Source organism: Merops nubicus, unplaced genomic scaffold (assembly GCF_000691845.1).
Source record: "Merops nubicus isolate BGI_N331 unplaced genomic scaffold, ASM69184v1 scaffold38209, whole genome shotgun sequence".
NCBI lineage: Eukaryota > Metazoa > Chordata > Aves > Coraciiformes > Meropidae > Merops > Merops nubicus.
This window is the reverse complement of record NW_008632336.1, coordinates 21,117-43,899: the sequence shown is the minus strand read 5'-3', so window position 1 is coordinate 43,899 and position 22,783 is coordinate 21,117. Positions and strand designations below refer to the sequence as shown.

At 36.9% G+C, this 22,783-nt stretch overlaps 1 protein-coding gene across 1 annotated transcript in view; it reads left to right on the top strand.

Moving 5' to 3' along the window:
• The window catches only part of DMXL1 (Dmx-like 1), a 44,046-nt gene that overhangs the window by 1,579 nt on the left and 19,684 nt on the right, over positions 1 to 22,783 (top strand). Inside the window, exons 3-16 of the mRNA XM_008947891.1 lie at positions 1,501 to 1,567; positions 5,013 to 5,188; positions 6,646 to 6,835; positions 8,339 to 8,507; positions 11,717 to 11,929; positions 12,651 to 12,904; positions 13,006 to 13,690; positions 14,216 to 14,337; positions 14,917 to 15,006; positions 15,314 to 15,416; positions 17,453 to 17,569; positions 18,857 to 19,081; positions 19,721 to 21,409; positions 21,979 to 22,089. Of these exons, the coding sequence (XP_008946139.1) occupies positions 1,523 to 1,567; positions 5,013 to 5,188; positions 6,646 to 6,835; positions 8,339 to 8,507; positions 11,717 to 11,929; positions 12,651 to 12,904; positions 13,006 to 13,690; positions 14,216 to 14,337; positions 14,917 to 15,006; positions 15,314 to 15,416; positions 17,453 to 17,569; positions 18,857 to 19,081; positions 19,721 to 21,409; positions 21,979 to 22,089 (4,189 nt within the window). The 5' untranslated portion in view covers positions 1,501 to 1,522. The remainder of the gene's footprint in view (positions 1 to 1,500; positions 1,568 to 5,012; positions 5,189 to 6,645; positions 6,836 to 8,338; positions 8,508 to 11,716; positions 11,930 to 12,650; positions 12,905 to 13,005; positions 13,691 to 14,215; positions 14,338 to 14,916; positions 15,007 to 15,313; positions 15,417 to 17,452; positions 17,570 to 18,856; positions 19,082 to 19,720; positions 21,410 to 21,978; positions 22,090 to 22,783) is intronic.

Genomic DNA, 22,783 nt, shown 5'->3' with positions numbered 1-22,783 from the left:
GATGTGGGGGGGGGGGGGGGGAAAAATTCTTGAGTTTTCTCTTTGTCTTTATCTCTCAGACTTTTATCAAGGATATGTTTAAAATTCCAAGATTATTCAAATGAAAACTGAAATTTTTTCCTTGAGTATGATGAATTTCTAAATTAAAAAAAGTCAAAGACTAACTCAACTTACTGAGACACCTTTGGACTCTCATCTCTCAGCCTAATAGGAGGAATCAGCCAGTAAATAGAATGCCATGGGTATGGTTTTAGAATCTGAGGTTGTGGTAATAGTAGTCAAAACCACACAGATACTGCTTTTCCTCTGTCTCTTGGAGAATACATTTTGCATTTGTATCGTAAACCTCACAGAAGTCTTCATAGCTCTCCACCTGCTTCCCTCTTCTGCACCCGTTTGTGGAGAAGAGAGAGCTGAGTGCTGTGTACTTGTAACTAGTGGGTCCTGGAAAAGGTCAATAGAACTTGCCTTATTGGTTCACCTTTTATGCCTGTACCTCTTCTGGCATTTATACTTCACTCAGATTTAGAATGGGTGTTTCCTAAGGAGAAATTTTCAGGATAATTATTTTGCAGTACTGCCCTACGCCAGAATAATTTTTAAGGTGGGAATGAGGCATTCTGAAATGAGTTCATATTGGCCCTGCTAGGAGAATGCTGCTTAAGCCTAGGTGGAAGTTGACTTTATTTGCACAGCTTGTTGCTGCAAACACAAAGCGCTTTTGTTGACCTGCTTAATCCTTCCTGAAAGTTAGGCCTTTGAACTTGTTCTACGTGTCTAATAAATTCAGTATGAAAATGTACACTGTACTTGTGCTGCACAGTTAAATTTTTGTATGTTCTTGTTGCCATAAATAACCCTGCCACTCAGGCCACAGCTCAGTGCTTCAAAGCCTGTACAAGAAGCTCATCTATTAGTATTTCCAGTGAAAGTGAAATACAGCAAAAAATGAACCACATACTTAAGTTTAGATTATTTTGATGTGGCATCTTTTAGCAGCGTGGCTGTTAATGTAAAAACTGCTTTCAGATACTTCTTAGCTACATAAGTCTTTTTACACCTTTTTTTTTTTTCTTTATTTACAACTGTAGGAAGTATGAGAAGGAGGTGTCTTTCAGATAAGTTGGAAGATAACATGGGACATCAGAAATCAAATTGAAATCCAAATGATTTGTGAGGTAGAGCTAGAGTGTATGCGTATACAGTTTAATCTGTTAGTGGCTGTTTTTCTCTTATGATATTTTTGAATATTGGCTATTGTAGCAGCCTCAGTTACAGTTCTGTTTTGTGTTTTTTCTGTGCAACCACAATCATGTGTTGCACACAGCTTTACCTCCTCGTTCTTCTGGACTTTGAATAAAGCCTAAATGGTTTCAGACAACACAATGGACACTTGCATATAAGAATTAGATCTATCATGAATTCAAGGTGAAAAAAAGTTAGAGTTCTGAAAAAGTTCTTAAAGCTTATTTTCTATTTTTATTTGTCTTTATTTAATAGAACTGCTTCTCAAGTGTGTTTAATGAAATTCTCACCAGATGGGGAGTTTTTTGCTACTGCTGGAAAGGTGAGCATTTCTTTAATTGTCTTGTAATAATTCAGAAAGCAAACAAAACAAAAACACATATTAAACACCACCTCCCACAACCCTTTCCAGTGAAACATTCCCTTTTTATGTTTTTTGCATAGTAGTTCCAGTAATCCCTTGATGCATTTTTACATTTTAGTAAATAATAATTTTGGAGAAAGGTAGGTTGGGGTGCAGGGAGGGATGGACAACCCCAACAAATATTCAATGCTTACTATTTTAAAATACCTATTTTTAAGTCTGTACCAGATTATAAGACATCAGAAAGAGGAGAGTTTCAGGGAATGGGGGAGATGGGTGGATGAGCTCACTTCTGGGTATCCTTCCACAGAGGAAATAAATTCAGTATGTCACTGTTATCATGACAATGTTTTGATACCTTCTTCTGTAAATGTACCTGTATGCCTTTCTGCATGGATGGAATAGAATTCTCATTCCCCTCCTCAGGATATTCACAAATAGTTCATGTCAATGTTACAGAACTAATCTGTAAGATTTGCTACAGAGTTGTGTGCTCAGTGTTGAGTGATGTATCAGCAAAAGCATTAAAACCCCCTGGCAAAATAATTAAAATGTCACCATCATATCTTTTCACTTCCTGAAACACTAACAAACAAATCTTTTATTTATATTACAAAACTTGTTTAGGTTTTGTAAGAGAATAATAGCCTACCCTGTCAAAAGCAGAAAAAAATCAAGATAACATAGGGGATTCAGTGAAAAAGTGAGACAAATACATATGAGCATTTATATTACTTGCTAAGGGATGTGAAATGAATTATTGTTTTCTGCAAGTAGTACTGTTGTCTTTGTTAAGAAGAGAGTCACACTGATATTGGTCAGAAAATTCTGGCAGGAGTGTCCAGGCCCACGTTGTGAGAATTTGTGGAATTATCAAAGTAGATTTTTTTTTTGGGGGGGGGGATTCTCTTCAGATTGCTATTTTTTAAAAAAGAAAATTTAACAGCGTAGGAAGTTTTAACACAGATTAACAGATGCAGGTAGGCATCAAGCTCATGATATGAAATAAAGAACCCAGCAAAGACTGCAGATTTATTAAAAAGGAAACAAAGTGTTAGTATGTAAGGTTAACTGAGACAATGTATTTGCTGAGATGAGTGAAAACGTGGTTTAAGTGTCACAAAACCCAGAGCAGTATTAACCTGCAAGGTGAGTTTCAGACTTAAGAATGAAAGACAGTTGGGCAGTTTGGTCTAGTCTGTTTCAGAAGCTTGAATGAAAGATAGTATGTACACGTAAGAATTGGTTAGGACAGTGTGATTTAGCAGCAGCCTGTGGAACTTAGCTGTGCTTTTTGCATTGTAGTCTCTTACATGCTTGAAGCACAAAGATTCAAGGATGGTTCAGTCTGCAAACAAGTCTTGTTTATAAAAGGTTTAAAAGATTTTCATGTGCATTTTTGTGATTTGGTGGTATGCATCAAGAACATATGAGTAACACGAGTTTTGCTTAGTTGTAGATGTTTGGTTTTTCATCTAAAACTTGGCATTTCAGATTATTATTAAGCTTGCTGAGAAGACTGACACTTAAGACATTTGATATCTTTAAGGAAGAGACAAAGATGCAGCAAATTTGTAAAATAATCTAGATTTCTTTTTCAATGTAAACTGTATTTCAATTCACTAGTTTCCAGCACATGAAGTGAAATACTAGCCTTTCTTGAAGATAAACTATACCTTGTATTAATAAAAAAGCAACAACTTCTCACACTCGATTCCTCATTTGCTTATTTGGGATGTCATATTACTTGCTATATGTTTGTTGATGTCTTTAGCCACTTACTGGCTGAAAGGAGAGTTACTTCAGTCAAGTGTGAGATAACTGTTACTTACAAAATTGTTGGAGCAGAGGTTTTAAGTGTTTTGGCATTGTTGGCAATAGTATTTCACTTTTTTCTTATGGGTGGGAATTAAAACTTGACTTTTAAAATAAATATTAATGGATTCTAATGTTATAATATGATTGAATTGTGGAAAAATAAATTGATCTGCAAATAGCTTCCATAGGGGTAATATCCTTGCAGTTTTAGACCGGAATGTCTTCTGTCCTGTTATGTTATCTTACATTATGAACTCATGCAAACCATTTCCTGAATAAGTAGGAAAAGTTACTAAATAGGAAAACGAATGGAATTTTTTTCAAGAAATGACCAAGTTAATTACCTATCTGCAGAATCTTTAAAATAGATCTTTGTTTCTATGTCTTCGTTCTTTAATTTTTTTTATGAGATAAGGTGCTAGTCAGCAAAACAACCTCCACTTCCCTCCAAATAGTCATGTTAAGCATATCAAGGTTATGCAATATTTCAGTACCATTAGTATCTAGATCCACATTAATTTATCCATTCCTTAAAGGAATAAGGACAAGGACAGTAGGAACATGACTTCCTCAATTTATGCATATGTGTATGTAAGAAAAGCAGGCTGAGCAGTACTGAGCTTGATTTTTGAGATGTTATCTTTGACCTTTTTTTAATTCCCAAGACTTACATTTGTGTGTAGGTTTTGGTGACTTTCTGTCAAAGTGTAATAAGTTGCATTAACATTTGAACACCAACTCAAGCCAGTACAGTTTGAGTTTTTGTAGTTAAAAACTGGCAGCTAGTCAGAATGAGCAGAATCAAATCCTAATAATGGCAAGAGAGATTAAAAGGAAGTTCTGCTACTGTGTTTTCTTTATGATCAAGTTTTGGGGTTTTATTTACTGAACGGACTTCCTCTCATCAGAAAAGTGTTTACTTAAAAGAGAAATGAAAACTCAGGAGATGTACACAAGTACTGGAAGTGCAGCATATGCCTAGAATCACAGAATGGGGTTGGACTAGATCTCCAGAAGTCCCTTCCAACCCCCCTGCCAAATCAGGTTCACCTGGAGCAGGGTGCACAATGTGGCATCCAGGTAGGTTTTGAAAGTCTCCAGGGAAGGAGACTCCACAGCCTCTGTGGGCAATCTGTTCCAAGGCTCTGTCACCCTCACAGTAAAGAAGTTTTTCCTTATGTTTAGGGGAAACTACTTGTCATCCAGTTTGTGCCCACTGCCCCTCATTCTGTCACTGGACACCACTGAAAAGAGTCTGGTTCCATCCTCTTGACACCCACCCTTTCAGTATTTATAAGCTTTGATGAGATGCCCTCTCAGTCTTCTCCAAGCTGAACAGCCCCAGGTCTCTCAGCCTTTTGTAAAAGAGATGTTCCAGTCTCTAATCGTCTTTGTAGCCCTCTGTTGGACTTTCTCCAGTAGTTCTTGTCTCTCTTGAACTGGGGAGCCCAAAACTGGACACAGTACTCCAGATGTGGCCTCACTTGGGCACAGTAGAGAGGGTGGAGAACCTCCTTTGGCCTGCTGGTCACGCTCTTCTAAATGCACGGTACTCTTATTTACTGTCTTTTTTTTCTTTCTCCAGGATGATTGTCTTGTGAAAGTATGGTACAATACAGACAGCTGGCGATCGGCCATAACCCCACCTGGTGCAAGTCCCGAAAAACAAGCAAAAGAGGTTGAGTTTTCATTTGTTTATTTGGCTCATCCTCGATCAGTAAATGCATTTTCATGGAGGAAGACCAGTAAATTCATGCCACGGTCAGTAGCTCTAATAGCCTGGGGTTTGTAAATTGCCCCACCCCCCAAACTGTAGACTTTCCCAGCTGTACAGTCAACAGGCACACATGTTGTACAATTCACTTCAGTTAATAATAGATTGTACACCTTCTGTATTGTTTGTGTGTGTTTGTATAATTCTTTCACACTGAAGATCTTGAGAAGATACTAACCATCTGCATCCTTTTACCTGAGAAAGAACTGGAAAGACAGAAAGGGAGTTCCACGGACTGACTTAGATATTGGACCAAATATAAAATCAGCTCTTGCAAAATTGCGTCTTTGTATCTTTTTTGATGGTACTGTCTCAAATGACCATTCATGCATTTCATCTGGACTTCAGACGTAATGCAATGAGAGCCATTCAAACCTCCTGTCACTTCATGTAATTTTTCTCAAACATTCAAGTATTTCTGTGTCTTTTTATATCTAGTACAAAACCAGACCTCTGTCAGAAATGTTATTTGGAAATTGCGTTTGAATTATATTTAGAATTGATGTTTTGGATTTGACTGTTTTGTGTTTTGATGATTCCTAAATGATCTGTCATCATTTCACCAGTAAATATGATCTTAAACTGAATATTAGTAATTCTGTGTACTGCAACCATCTTTTTACCGTATTATTCCAAATAGTAGCCATTTGATTTCTTCATACCTTTCTTTATTTGAGAAAGTTTATGCTGTGTTTTATACCAGCCTTTAAGTAGAAGACTCTTCATAAAGCCATTATTGTAGTACTTAACTCTTTTTGAAAAGCCACCTACTATGTGATACCTAAAGGAGTTTGCTGCTGGACATTCCAGTCAGATGATCCATATAACTTTTGAGTCTTAGCTAAAATTAAATTGTGAACTTACATGAACTGGAACCTGATCATCTGCATAGTTTTCCTCAATGCCTAGTTTAGGTTAATTGGATTTTTAAAAATATGTCTATATAGCGCAAATTGCATTTGGAAAAATAGTAATTATGAAAAGTGTGTAGTTTTAGATTGGCTGTTCTATTCCTGGTGTTACCTTGGTTTCTCCGTTTTCGATATATAATTCTGAAAGTGCTGTATAGCAGTAAGATCTGGGGAACTGAGAACAAGGTATCCAGAATATGATTGGCCTATTATGTGAAGGACTTAAAAAAGAAAAACATTAATTTTGCTGTTTTAGCTATTACTGATTGTGTAAATTGAAATCCATGATGTTGCACACAATGTTGCACAGGCGTGTAATGACATTTGAGGTAATTTCTATTCAGATACTTCAACAAATATGGAAGCCATTTGTATATACTTTGTTTTCCTAAGAATATATTGTTGAGGTTTTCTTTTTTAGTATCTTTAAGTTACTTGGTGCAATTCTGAAAACTGATAGTGGAAAACTTGCTTTCTTTTGATGTGATGCAGTAGTAAGCAGCTTCTTCATACCTTAAATTTTCTTTCATTAGTGGTGCTGTCTGCAATGTGCTCCTGACTTGCTGTAAGGATAATGTCTGTCGTCTCTGGGCAGAGACACTGTTACCCAATGACAGTCTGTTGTATGGTGGCGCATGCAACAATTGGAATGAATCGGTGAACTTCACGAATAACTTCAAGAGAAATACTTCAAGTAAGGAAAAAGTGCAAAATGCTTTAGAGGTAAGAAGTGACATTGAACAATGAGAATAAACACGTACATACTCAGGTAATTTTTGGCAGGATTGTAAAAAGACACATTCCATAAGCTGTAGTCACTTATACCACAGATGTGTGTAAGATGTTACAAATGAGTGAATTTACTTGAGGTCTTCCTTAGGAAGGTTAAGCTGACAGCCATCCTACTGAGCTTTCACATTTGAAGACACTGTTCTTATGTTGCTACTGCCTCTTTTGCTTTGGTGACTGAAGCAAATAGCTTTGCAGAATCTAATTCAAAGGCCTAGGAACAGTGTGGAGCACATAGTCTATATAGGTTTTGTGAAACCCACTAATGATGCTGCCTTAGTATTTATGGTGGGGGCTCAGTTGTTACCTCTGAAGTTGTGGGACGTTCTCTGGCTTCTGCAACTGGAAAAACAATGATAATATGGAGGGAAGAAATACAGTCTTCACCCTCTGTGTAGAGGAGACTGCCTGTAAACTGTATCTCTAAGGCAAATGATCCTTACCAGATAGTTTTCTAACCAGTGGGGAGCAGGGGGAAGGCAAAACTTTACTGGTCTACAAAGCTGCATGTGGAGTGTTGGGCATTGTGCTTCTGTCTTAATGGAGTGATGTATTTACTGTGCTGATGGTGCTTTCTTAGTGTATGTGGCATAGATGAGAAACATGACAGGTTGGAAGACACAAAAAAGTGAAGAAATAATGTTCAAAGAGCAAAGGAAGTTGGAGACAGTTCTGTGGTACTGTTGAAAACAAGAGGCAACGTTAAGATCGGAAGTAACAGTTATGTAAAAATTGAGAGCTGACTATTTTACATGAGCCTGCTGTGGTAAGATGCAAAAGACAGCAAGCTGAACAGAATGTCAAGAATGTAGTGCCATCCTTAAAAGAAATAATTTACCTTCAGGTACCTTTCGGTGCCTACATAGATAACTGCAGCACAACGGGCTTGAACTGTGTGGTATGTGGAGTGAGAATTTTTAATACTGGCATAGTCTTAAAAATTGAATATTATTTTTCCTTTTGCAAGTATGTATTTGTGTAAAGGGAGGAGAAATTTAAAACTCATTGGGCCCTTATGATGTGAGTGGAACTACTGGTCTAGTCAGATCCAAAAACCTGATCTCATTTCAGTCTCTGAAATGAGAAAGTTCATATTTGCTCCTTTCTTTGTTCGAAGTCTTGAATAAGCATTGCAGAAGTTCATGAAACACGGTAGTATTTTCTGTTTAAGTGTCAAAACTGTATGAACTTGTCTGCACACTGAAATATGAAGCAGTTACTATGTCAAGGTACTGTATGACCCTTCATAAATTCACCTGAAGGCATAGGTATCCCTACATTGCAGACAGATCCTGAACAGTAGGATTTGCAAGAAGTTGCACTGGTGTTTTAAAGTAGCTTTTAACTTGAAAAATTTCACTAGTATCTAGAAATTTTAGAGGAAATCTGCTTTTTATTTTTGAAAGGAATTAAAATGACACCTTATTTTTCATGCAGTTAAATCTGAGGCACTTTCGACGAGGAAGGAGAAGGTCAGGTGCTGTTGTAGCACATACTGGATATGCTCCACATCAGCAAGATCCACATGAAGTTCACAGGAGCATCCCTCCTCATGCAAATGCACTTTGTCACTTTCATATTGCTGCTAGTATCAATCCAGCCACAGGTAAGAAGTGCCCTAAATCCTTACTACCAGGTCAGTTACAGTTTGTGTTCAGTCAGTGTGGTCTGTGTAAGCTCAACTGGCTTAAAACAGTACTTCATGGAATTGTTTTGATTGGAAAAGATCAAGTCCAGTGGTAACTTTTGCGTGATTTACATGATCATGCAAAATTACAAGCATGTTTGTTTTATTCAGTGCATGAAAGAACCTTCTACAGTAATGAAATTATTTGAATGAATTTCCTCTACAGTAATGCTGTTTTCTGGGTTTCGTCATCTTTTAACTGAGATTCACAATGGTCTGGGATGGAGAAGGCTAAGTATTCATAACTGGAGTTACAAATTTACCAGGAATTGTGTATGGTACCAGAAGGACACTGCTAAATCAAAGATTTCCAAGCCTCTTAAAAATGAATACCTGACACTTAGGTGTCTGAAGTAAACACACATCCCTGTACTTCTGTTTTGTCTCTGAAACAAACAGAACATGCCTTCATCTTGTGTTCTATAAACTTCTATATTCTCTTGCACCCCAGCAACAGGTTGATAGGCATGAAGGAAAGTAGACTCATTTGCTAGTATTCCTGTCTTTGTGACTGTGCTGAAAAGGAGATGTGTTAGTTAGCTAGCCTTTTCTTCTGGCTAGCACGTAATCCTTTGCCTCTTCTTATATCTGCTCCTAGTGCACTTTTTTCTGTTTGTTTATACATAATACCTAACTAAGCTTCAATTTCACTTTTAGTAGTCTTTGCAATATACATGTGCCCAAAGGCAAACTCGCTGAATGGAAATAAAAATAATTTTGGAAAAGAACAGTAAAAGATTTTCCTAAGCGTCTCACACTTGTCATTGGCCTTTTAAATCTTGTATTGTTTGTGTGTCATCTGTATTAATATTATCTATCTTGATACTGTCTTTTGGATGACTTGGTCTTTAACTCAGTAGATACCAGGTCGTTCTTTAATGCAGAACCTCTGTTCAGGATCACTTAGATCTTAAATCTTAATTTGAAGAAATAGCTGTTCTCCCTTACAGTCAAGACCTTAAGTACCTCAGTCTAACCAGACTCTCTTAAGTAGTCCTTTTATTTTGCCCTTTTGAAATTAAATTTAATCTGAGAAATTAATTACATTTTCTTTCATTTAATTTAGACCAAGTTGGTTTATGATATCTCACTTGAAAATCTGCGTTCAGGGTACTTCATAAAAATTAAGGACAGAGCAGCTTAATTTTACATTAATTTTTTGAAGAAGAATAATGCTGTCACAGCTGAGAAAAAAATGTCTTTTTCTTTTTTATTATATTTGTGTTCTGTTGTTAATTTTGAAACTTGTTTTCTTACAACAGCAAAATCCTTGAGACCTTCTTTTATGGTACAGTGTTAAACTGGTGATCAGCCTGGGTCAAGCTGAGTGAAAGGAATAAGCAGTGATTGTTAGGACAAGTTTATCTCTTGGCAAACCCAGAAAAAGTTACTGAATCTAAAGACCTTTAGAAGTTTTCTCAAAAGAATGAATGTGATTTATGAAGCAAATGGAAATTCATTAAGGATTTTGTCCAGAGCTAGAGTGTCACTTAGAAGTTGGTAGTTTTGAGGTAGGACGATGGGAAAATAAGTGATTTCTGTACCTGTCTTCTGATGAATACTCAAAGTACACAGATTTATATTCTAATTGAAAAGTTATCTTTGTACTTTACCTTCTTAATCATGTTTACTATACCTTCATCTTGCAAAGGGGGATCAACAAAATTTTTCCCTCTAAATTCTGTTTTTGCTGAAAGCATTTTAATATTTTGAGAATGACATTAATTGGCCTTTTTAGGAAGAGAGACTGTATTTTTTAAAATACTTTATGGGCCTCTTGCCCCCTTCGCCTGCTGTGTCCCCTCCCCACAACAAAATTGCTGGTAGTTCTGATGATCCTTTCTTCTGTGTGCTCTCAGCTGCCATTTTCTTAGGCAGGACTGCAGGGTAAGTAATTTAAAGCCGTAACTGACTTCAGAGGTAAAAAAAAAAAAAAAAAAAAAAAAAGGCCAGACTTGAAGTAAAAAGTACTTCATTTGTTTGGCCAGGGTGTGGAATTTAAGTAGTGCTAGATAAATAGGGAGGAGAAGGAGATGAGAGTGTATGTGGTGGGACTTAAATGCAGGTTAAGCATTTAGCATGTTTTTGTATGGCTCATTTGAAGAAATAGCAATAAATCATCTAGCTGCTTTTCAGCCGTACAGTTTAGATGATGTTGTTCTGCAGCATCTGTCACTTACTTTATGATTACTCCTTTGTTTTTCATAGCGACCTGACTCACAGAATGGCTTAGGTTGGAAGGAACCCTAGAGATGGTATAATCAAACCCCCCTGCTATAGGCCTCCTGACTAAACTAGGTTGCTCAAGGCCTCATCCAACTTGGCCTGGAACACCTCCAGGACGGAGGCATCCACAACCTCTCTGGGTGTGGGAGGTGATAAATTAGAGTTCATCTATTTATTATCAATCTGATTCAGAGTCTTGCTACCCTCATACCGAAGAACTTCTTCCTAAAATCGAGTCTACACCTACTCTCCTTCAGTTTAAAACCATTTCTCCTTGTCCTGTTGCTGCACACTTCTGAAAAGTCCTTCCCCAGCCTTCCTGTAGGTTCCCTTCAGGAATTGGAAAGTAGTTTATAAGATCCCCCCTGTAGTCATCAAGTGGTACCACAGGCCAATGTAAAATACTAAGGGAATCTACAGGAATCAGGAAATCTAGCTTTATGTGGTGATGTTACAGGACATCATCAAATCACTATACTAGTTCTTGCTAGTGTAAGACCTGTCAGATGTGGTCCTTGATTACAGTGTTGACCTACTGCAGACTCCATTGTAGACTAATTTTTGGGAAATTACGCTTAAATTATTTGGTTCATATTGAGCTGTATTAGCAAAAGTCAAGGTAAATTTACCTGTACAGATAGTGTTGGATCACAAAAATGTAATGATGCAGGGCCATTTTAATCCTATTGTAAGCATACTGTAGAGCTTCTCTGTGGAACAACTCTTGTGGTAGCAGTCAAGCAATTTAAAACTGAAAGTAGGTGGTGTTGGTGAAAGGGATGACAAGTGGGAATACACTTAGTGTATTTTCTTTATGATAGCGTTTTTCACTAAATGTTTGTTGGGTTTTTTTTTTGACCACACTGCTTGTTTTCAAAAACATTGACATCTCTTTCTGGTAGATATTCCTCTACTCCCTTCTATCACGTCTCTGAGTCTTGGTGACAGTGAAGAAAAAAGTGGACCATTTGTTGTGCACTGGCTGAACAATAAAGAACTTCATTTTACCTTGTCCATGGAAGTGTTTTTGCAGCAACTTAAAAAGAGTTTTGAACATCATTCTCCCGAGACTAACACTGAGGAATCTAATCAAATGGATGGCAGATCAGAAGAAGGTGAAAGTTTTATCATAGATAAATGGCTTTCATTTTGCTAAGTAATCTGTAATGCTCTTCCAGTGAATTAAGAGGCGGGCAACTTGACATACAAGGATTTGGACAGACTACGGTACCATTGCTCTGCATTTCCTTCCTGTACACTGCCAGTATTTAAGTGACATAAAAATCTGCATCTACACATTCTGAATTTGTTTATGGTTGTTCCAGAGATTGTGAGTGACTTATGCCAAAAACTGCACTAGTTACTTAGGCTGACCTTGAAAGGGCCTGTGCATGAAAATATATTATCTTAACATTTTTAAGAAAGCAGGTGCAATCTTAGAATTAACTTTCTTTTCTTAATATTAATGTACACCTAATTTGCATAGCTTAATTTTATAACATATAGTAAATTAATCTAAATATATACAGTTTGGGGCTGCCTACTTTAGTTCTGCCTATGCATGCAAAAGTTCATATAAAATGGGCAAAATAAAAGTATTTCAAATTAAGGTGCAATTCAAACTATTTTGCTTTGTTAGCCATTGACTGAGGTCCACTAGTGGCCTTCTGGTTACAACTTTCATTATTTTAAATGTATGCTTATGAGAGAGGCTTATAAAAGGCCTGAAAGTGCTCCAATGCACTTGAATAACAGTCATGTGAATGAATAACACTGCTTGCTATACTTCTTTTGAATATTTATATATGTATATTTGTGTGTGTGTATGTATTTCAGAAGCTGATGAAAATGGAGATGAACAGAAAGGAAATCAAGAGAAGAAGGAACTGGGTGAGGAGAAAACTACTCCAAATTCAGGCTTTGTTCCATTATCTTCTGCTATTATTGATCATGAAATTGAAGTACGCCTTTCTGAATGGAGTAAAAATGCTGACATGCTATTCAGTATACATCCTGTGGATGGCTCACTGCTGGTGTGGCATGTGGACTGGCTAGATGAATACCAGCCTGGCATGTTTCGCCAGGTGCAGGTACTTTATTTTTTCTGGATTATGCATGCTTCTGTTCAGTGAGAGGTATGATGAGAAAATAACTTTAATGCTTATTCTTTTTCCCTTCCTTAAAATTCCAGGTGTCATTTGTCTCAAGAATTCCTGTTGCATTTCCGACGGGTGATGCAAACTCTCTTTGCAGAAGTATAGTGATGTATGCTTGTACTAAAAATGTTGACTTAGCTATTCAACAAGGCAAACAAAAGCCTCCCGGCCTCACACGATCTTCATCTATGCTTATCTCTTCTGGACACAGTAAATCAACCAACAGTTTAAAACTAAGTATCTTCACACCTAATGTTATGATGATTTCCAAACATGCAGATGGTTCTTTGAACCAGTGGCTAGTGAGTTTTGCTGAGGAATCTGCTTTTTCAACTGTACTCAGTATTTCACATAAATCCCGATACTGTGGTCACCGTTTTCATCTCAATGACTTGGCTTGCCACTCAGTATTACCACTGCTGCTTACAACTTCACACCACAACGCTCTAATTTCACCAGATGTTGAGAACGTAAAACAGGCAAATGATTCCTTAAAGTCTCAGGAGTCACCAGTAAGACTTCAGAGTAGAGGGAATGCAAATGTAACATCCCAGGATCCCAGTGCGGTTTACAGTGAGCTTATTCTTTGGAGAGTTGACCCTGTTGGGCCGTTGTCCTTTTCTGGTGGAGTTTCTGAACTTGCTCGGATCAATTCTCTCCACATTTCAGCTTTTTCTAATGTTGCATGGCTGCCCACACTCATACCCAGCTATTGCCTTGGTGAGTTTTGTTTCCCAATTTGTCAGTGTGTTCTAGAATATAAGTAATATAACCTAACAGTGCTATTAAATACATAATGTAGATATACTTGAATGCACTGGGAAAAAATGTTAAGCGTGGGTCCTTTATTTCACAAATTTCCAGGCTGCTAATACTTGGAAATTGTTTATTCCTGCGTGAAGAACTGTTGTGTTCTTTTGCCATTTTTTACGTATTTGATATTTTAGAAGCTAATGCAGTGAAATTCTTAGATGCTAGTGCATACTTCAGAGTGTGCTGAACACTTAAAAGCAGAGGTAAATTTTGCTCTGTTCTGTGAGTGGGATTCTCATTTCTTTTCATATACTTCGATTTGATTGTCGAGTATAGCATTAAAGTTTGTCATTCTTGCTTGTGAACAGAAATTGACAAGAGAGATTTTTTCTTATGCTTTATTTTTTTCTTCCATAGCTTTGAAGTTGCCTTTTGCCAAAGAACAAATTGGTGTTTGAATATTTGTGCCCTTTTTGTGTTCTTATTTTTCAGGTGCGTACTGTAATTCTCCAAGTGCCTGCTTTGTGGCTAGTGATGGACAGCATTTGAGATTATATCAAGCTGTAATAGATGCTAAGAAACTTCTGTGTGAGCTCTCCAATCCAGAGATTTCTGTAAGTGAAAAGTTTTCTCAAGTTCGTGGAAGCTGCAGCTTCGTTCGGTAGCTCGAATTTCAGACTTACTGGTAGCTGATGTAAGCTGGTTGCTGAGGATTTCACAGATTATGGTAGTTTAGCTCTGCTTTTAAAACCAGATAACGCTAAAGCTTTTTAGCGTTGTACCCACGCTGCATTCCGTTTAGTCTCAAACTCTGCATATTGAAGCAAGTCAGTATTTGGTTGGGAAGTACCTCTGAAACACTTTACACTGCAAGGAATAATAACAGAGCAGCAGCAAATTGTGTGCGTGCATTGTCCATCCTAGGGAAAAGCTGAGATGAGAATGCAACTTGGGCAAAAGATAAAGTGCTGAATGAGAGGCTTTCCAGGTGTTCTCATCACCGTTCAGCCTTTGAAAACAATGGGTCTCCTGATAGAACTGGGAATGTTACCTGTGTTCTTGGTGAACTGAAACCAGTGTATATTTAGTGTTCGTTAACTTCTGCTTAGTGATGTTGCATCTATGTAGCAGGCTGTGCCACAGAAATGCACAAAACTGACTTAACAACACCCTCCCCCTGACTTTTTGGACAGAAATATGTTGGAGAAGTTTTTAACATCATAAGTCAGCAATCTACGGCTCGCCCAGGATGCATCATTGAACTGGATGCTATCACAGAGCTTGTAAGGTCTTTTTCTGTACTCGTTTTATACCATAATTTTTTTTAAAAAGTGTTAATAATAAAAAGCTATATCTGCAGCAACCCACTGGGTGAAGATGTGGTATTTGAAGATCAATTCAGACATGTACTTGCTTTTGGTTTCATAAATACTTGTTAATGAAAAGAATGTGGGTAGTGAAGGTGGATTTCTTGAGAAATCTTTCACTGATATGTATAGCTTAGCAAGCTAAAAGCTCCCACATTAGAGAACAGTCATTAACAGTACACTCCATGATGTTCACTTCTTGTGTGTATTTTTACTTTTTTAGCATGGCAGGAAAATGCAGTTATTACATGTTTTTCAAGAAGACTTCATTTTAAATAACCAGGAGAAGGAAATATCTGCAAAGAAGAGCAATTTATCAGACTCTGGTAAAGAATTATTTTTCATAAAACACTGAAGACAAATACTGTGTTTTTCACTTAACAGAGGAAAAGGAACTTGTTACAGAGCTATGAGCATTTTCAGGTCAAATACCTGACTTTGAGGTCTTTATATACAAGAAGAAAATACAGTCTAATGAAACTCATGGGTGTTTCACTTCTTTCAAGAGTTGTGTGCAACTAAATTTTAGATAAAGTAGCGTAAAACATGAGATACCCATCATGTGCTGTATTAAGCCATTGCTGATACCTTTCGTATGTGAGAGGGAAAGGCTTTTAATTGTAGAGCCTGTAGCTGTAGGGTGTCACATACACAAAGCTTTTATTGTGTTGGGTTTTGATGGATATTCAACCTTTCCATCAGCTAAATACTTCTCCTCAGGCCTTGTGTAGTATAATAAAGGGCAGGCCAAACAAATCCCATGAAATAGAACTATAAAATACAATACTACGAGTAATGTGTGGATGTGTAGGTCTTAGGACAGACCTGAATTGCTCTGGAATAAATAATCAGTTTTTCCTGGTGGAGCAGGCATCTCAACTTCGTTTGGTTCTGTTCCAATGAAATAATGTGGGAAAAAAAAAAATTGTTAGAGTAAGGTTTATGATACCAAGCAGTCTGCAGTAATAAAGGGAATGCTTAATAAAAGAAAGCGAAGCTGTGGGACAATGCCAAAATGTAGCATAATAACTTGGTACACAAAATCCATTTTTCTTAGAAAAAAGGGAGATAGCTAGGGAAATATTACCTGAACTACAAATACCTAGTGTTGAGTTCTGAATTAAGCTGTATCTAGTCAAGACAGAGATTGTGAGTAACACAGGTAATCTATAAACACATCAACCCTGCTCTCAGTAGAGGTAAAAAAAACTCAAATGGAATGTTGAAAATTAGGAAGAAAATAGAGAACAAAAAGAAGTGATACTCTACAGCATGAATTTGTATGTTTGGACCTTGAGTATGATATACAGAAAAGACTATATGGATTGCTGCTGTGTAAGAAGTTGGGCTAAATGGACCCTTTGAAAAACTGTAAACTAGAAGTGTATTACTTACATACATTCTAATTTGAAAGTATTTCTAGTACCTTAAAGCCTTTTAATTTTAAAAACACACACTATTTTCTCTTTAATAAGGTGTTTAAGTATTTAGTTCATGCTGTTTTTTAAAAAAAAGAATAAATACACTTGCATTCTCCTACCATACCATAAGCAACTCAGTGTCAAACCCACAGAGCAAATACAGCTTATTCTTGTTCGTATTTTATATGAATGCACACCTAAAAAAGGGTCAGAGGAATCGTGGATGAAAGATGGTCACTAAACTAATCATACCTTTGTTGTGCTAATAGGTTTACTTTAGTGCAAAGAAATGAGAGTGGCTGGGTGCACCCTCCAGAAATGGCATCCTACTGATAGTATAACTCATGGCATCTTTTCTCAGGGTGAAACTATAGGAAATAATTTCTTAGGAAGAAACATTGTACCTCTTGTGTGTCACAGACTTTATAGTTGGTCTGACTGGGTTGTGATTGGTGCGCCTGTCTGTAGGACCAGGCTGTGAATTTATGAGTTATTCCTGGCATTTCTTCTCCAGATGCAACATGCATTTTATTTTTTTTTATTATATGCTAAAGGCCAAACCTCTGTCTAGTTCACTATCTTAACTGTTACAGTTGCCAGTAACAGATAGCTGAGACTGTAAGAGACAGGCATGCAAAAGACAAAGGTGTGGAGCTGAGAGTACGTGCTGGCATTTAACTATAAACACAAGAAAATTCAGGCAAATATGTTGTCCTCTCTAAAAGAAAACATTGACAGTTCTTCATGTGTTTACCTGTAACTGTAGTGCTTTTTGCTTGTGATAGAACACTGGGAAAACTAAGAAGAGTTGGATGTAGACAAATCATTGTGTTTCACTATTAGTTTGTGACAGCTTAACGTAATTATTTGTTAGCCAGCAAAATTTAGTTCTGCTTTCAGGTGAATAACCCCTAAGATCTTCCTGTTCTGCATTTCAACAGGAAATCAGCAGAATGGATTCTCTGAAAAATTCTACTTAATTTTAATAGAGAATAGCCAAAACCAGTCATTACTGCATATGTGGCATTTACATTTGAAGTCAATTCCTGTCTCAGTAGGTAAGCCCTCTTTCTTATAGTTTTCTGTTTAATAAGATGTCACTGTCTTGTGAACGTCTGTTGTTCGGCATGTTATAATTGTACTTCAGCTTTTTGAAAAGAATCTGCAGTTTGTTGATTACAAGCTTTCATCACAACCCATTCTTTCTTGATTACTTCTTCATCTTCAGAATACTGAAGCTTTTGAGTTCAGGTGCAGCCCAAAGTTTGTGTATTCTAAGGGCAAATAGATTTATCCAGTTTTAATGCAGCTTAACAGTTCAGATGTTTTGCTTCTCTGAATTTTTTTCTTCTGCAATTCTTGAGTTTATTAATAAATTGTAATTTGTACCGTAGCCTGAAGCACATAAACGTCAGAGGTACAATTACAATTATGAACAATTTTGAAGTTTTGAAATCTGCTGGTTCTCTTTAAGGCTACCAAACTACTACAAAAACTATAAAACTTAAAGTAAGCTAAGATATACTTCAGTAGTTTTTTTGTTGACATGAATAATTTTAAGAAAACGTAAGTCTGCAGTCTACCACATACCGGAGGAATCTGTTATGATGCAGGGGTTTGTCAGTTAAAACAACTTACTGGTCTTATTGTTGCTTTCAGATGCAGAATTTCTTTAGTTATTTTAAGTATTACTGCCATTAGTTTGTAAGTTGGTGAGAAGGTTAAGATCCAAATTTTCTGATGTACTTAAATGATGAGGACTTACTGATCAGACTTTTCAACCAAACCATCTGCAGTTTTTCTGTTGCAAATCCATCAAATTCACACTTTGATGGCTGTGTCCTATTCAAAAAGGAAAGAAAAAGTAAACATTTCTATCACATAATCTCGGAGCTCCTACTTTTTAAGCAAACATTAACAAAACTGTTCTGAAAAATGTCTTTCCCCAGTTTTTAAGACAGGGAGGTCTTCATCTAATTTTCTCTGGCTGAAGGTATTTTATGGTTCATGATGCATCAATTTTTGTGGATAACTATGTACAGACCTCTCTTGACTGCAGTTTTGGTGTTTGTGGTTGGAGTTTGGTTAAGTATGAAGAGTTTAAAGCTATAACTTCATGGCAGTTCTAAAATTTCAGAAGTATTTAATCTGTAGTGTGCTAGCATTTCTCTTTACTTTCAAACGTGGGAGTGCATTTCGTTAGAATGAAAGTAGAATTTTAAGTCATGTTTTATCTGCCTTTATGGAACTTTGTAAGTAAAATAAAAAAAAGAAAGTAAATTTACTTCTGAGCTTAAAATAAATAATTGAATTTTTAAAATTAACAGTGCAAAAATTTTTTTTAGATGAAAAGATAGATTCAAATACCCCTGAAACAGCAACACAAACAGAAGAGCTGTATTCTTCACCAGATCCGGAGAAGATCCAGTCACCTTTCACTCAGAAGTATCAAGCCTGCAAAGCAAACCTTCAGAGCACCAGCTGGCTTACTCTCTCTTCCAAAGTGGTGTACAGTCAAGAGCTGAATTTGCCAGAAGGAGTAGAGATAATAAGCGTAAAGCCATCGGCAGGTTTGGGGTTTTGGTATTTTTTTTTTAAAGAATAATGAATCCTTGCCTTTGACTCTGGTCTTAAAATAGAAACAAGTAATAGTTAAGTTTCACATTTGTTGTTAAAATTAAAACACCTGTAGGTATATTAAATCATTTGCTAAAATTTCCTCCTCTGACTTTACATCTCAATCCCAGAACTAATACTAAATAAGGCTTTTATTTAAGGTGTAATATTGATTGAATTCCAGACTCTTGCAATAAAACCAAGTACAGAAACACAGGTTTGGTTTTGTGGTTATTAATAATTATTTTTGGTAGGATTTAAACTTAAATTTTAAGGCATCTATTAGTAGTCTTTCAAAAAATGTTTCATAGAGAAGTTTAGATTGGAGGGCAATTTTTTTTATTAGAGAGATATAGATATTAATATTTAGCTTAAAATCATAATTTGATTAATCTTTAGAGCATGAAATGTAAACAGGGTAACAGTTTTATAGTATTTTTGTCAGTCTCCTTTGTGAGGCTTTGCAAACAACGATCTCAGTGAGGAAGTGCTATTTTTTTTTTTTCCTATCCTGATAAAAAATTTTACTTTTTATCTTGTGGATTTTTTTAAAAATATTTCCTCCACTAAATGTGTATTTTATTTAATTTTAGGACATCTGAGTTCCTCTTCCATATATCCTGTTTGTCGTGCACCATACCTGCTGGCTACCTCATGCTCTGATGGAAAAGTTCGATTCTGGAGATGCAGAGTTGCCACTGAACCATCAGCTTCTTCCACGCCAGAGTGTAGTGCACTTAGTGATGTTACATATGTATGGGAAGAATGGCCATTACTGATTGAGGATGGACTTCTTAGTAGTAGTGCTATTAATGTTCCAGGAAGGCCAACGGAAGTTAGCTGTGCACACACAAACAGGTTAGCAGTAGCATACAAGCAGATGGCATCTAAAAATAGTAATCTTTCTCAAGATTTTCTAATGCATGTTAGTATTTTTGAATGTGAGTCTACAGGGGGTTCTTCTTGGATTCTGGAACAGACTCTTCATTTAGATGAGATAGGCACTGTGTCAGACTCTGGTGTTAGTATTGATAGTGGTTTAGTGGCATGCAACCAACAAGACATTTCCCATGGTGGGAATGTTATGCATAGCACTAAGCACTTGGTACACTTAGACTGGATGTCTAGGGAAGATGGGTCACATATTCTGACAGTGGGAATTGGATCAAAACTCTATATGTTTGGTCAGCTGTCTGGGAAGGTGCAAGAACAAAATGGTAAGGAGATTGTAGCAATCTCCCACAGTGGCAGCACGAAGGCTACAGCCCTTTCTAGGTTTGTTCTACTGCGTTGTCTTGACCTGGTTTCATCTGTAGAGGGGTCACCACCTTTCCCAGTCTCATTGTCTTGGGTGCGTGATGGCATTCTTGTAGTTGGAATGGACTGTGAAATGCATGTTTATTCCCAGTGGCAATCTCCTTCCAAGCAGGAACTAGTTGGTACAGATTCCTACAGCGGCAGTATACCATGTACAACTAGCTTAATGAAACAAAGCCAGTCAGCTGCCTCAGGTCTGCATCCACCAAAGCGAACCTTGACCAGATCTATGACCAGCCTTGCACAGAAACTCAGTGGGAAAAGATCTGCCTATGATCTGTCTACAGAAATGGAAGATTCTGGTCTTTTTGAAGCAGCTCATACATTGTCTCCCACTTTACCTCAGTACCATCCATATCAACTGTTGGAACTCATGGATCTTGGTAAAGTACGTAGAGCGAAAGCCATTCTGTCCCATCTGGTGAAGTGCATTGCTGGAGAAGTTGTTGCTGTAAATGAATCTGAACCTAATCATGATAAGAGGCTCAGATCTCTGACCATCAGTGCTAGTGGAAGTACTACAAGAGATCCCAAAACATTCAGCAAAACTGAGACTACAGACTACGTTGAAATAGACTCTGTTCCACCATTACCTTTGTATGCTCTGCTTGCTGCGGATGACGATTCATCTCATTCCTGTTCAGAGAAGTCTAATCAAAATAGTAAAAACAAAAAAGATATGCCCGGTGACAATTATGAAGATCTCTTTCAAAATACTGTTATAAGTACAGATGAATTTGTTACATTTGATGCAGATGAAGACAGTTTGAAACCTAAAGTCATTGATCTTTCTCAGTATAGCCCAACTTACTTTGGACCAGAGCATGCTCAAGTTCTTTCTCGTCACTTGCTTCATTCAAGCTTGCCAGGTCTGACTAGGATGGAGCAGATGTCATTGATGGCGTTGGCAGATACAATTGCTACTACCAGTACTGACATTGGAGAAAGCAGAGACAGAAACCAGGGTAAGCCACCTTTTCCAAGTTAAATGTACCGCTGTGCTTCGCAACCTTTTTAGGAAGTCTTTCCTATTCTGGAATACTTTTGTGGCTTAAGAAAGCACATATTGTGTTTCATTGCATAGCCTGTATTATTTACTGTGCCATCACAGTATTTATTGTTTAACTAAAGTTTCAAGACTTAAGACTTTCATGAAATCAAAGTTTGTGTTGGTAATTTTGTGTCAGTGTGAGTCCGTCAGTCCACATACCATAATTGTTTCCAGTTCACTTTTGAATAGACAACTTTATTAATGGCTAATATTTGCTTTATGTAGAGAAATTGAGAAAGAAGTTTATGGATGATTTTTATGATAACTGTTTCTTGCATTAAGATCAAATAACTTCAAACCTTTTTATATTTGAAGTTTTTTTTTCCCTTTCTTTGAAGGGAAGAACTATGAATTAAGCTATTATATTTATGAATTTAACTCAACGGTAGTCACAGAATTGTAAAGGTTTTTTTTTTCCCTGAGACACCCAATAGCTACTTCTAGTGGTTTCTCTAAGGTACATATAAAAATATTTAATTCCAGGTGGAGAAACACTTGATGAATGTGGTCTAAAATTCTTATTGGCTGTTCGGCTTCACACATTTCTAACAACTTCACTTCCTCCTGTACACCGAGCTCAGCTGCTTCACCAGGGTAAGTGTTGTGTTTCCTTAGATGATATGAGTCTTAGTGGTGTCGCTGTACATTTGGTTACTGTGCTGTTGATATGCCTTTGCAGAATCAATCCCTTTTTTTTTTTAAATAGTTGTTCACTTTGAATGTGTACTGGAGCAGAAAATGTTTGTTTTGGTAGAGATCTTGGAACTGAAGTAGCTTCCCATCGCCAATGCCACCAATTTTTACTTTTAATTTTTTTTTTCTATTTCCCCAAAAGAACTGGCTTTCCTGTACTTCTAGTACCATGTTGTTCCAGTAGCCTTTTGCAGTAATAATGCACTACATATTTACTTAGCTTTTTAGTACATATTTGGGAGAAAATCTCTCACAGTCTACTCAGACTTTAAATATTTTTCCATATGCTTACTGTAATTACCCAGTGGACTCTTTCAGGGTTTTTTTTTGTGTAGTTTTAAGTAGTTCCAACCTGATATTGCAGATAACAGAATAAGATGGATTTTATGCAGCCTAATCAAATCTAAAGGACTGGCTGTGATTGCTTCTTTACCCTTTCATTAGCCATCATGAGAGTTGATGGTATTTCCAATCTCATGGCTTGTCACCCCTCAGCTGTATCAGAGATTGGAATTTGCCAGGGCTGCTGCCAACAGTGTACTATGGAGTTAGTTTTCTAATGAAATAGTTGAAATGCTTCTGCTGAGCTCAGAAA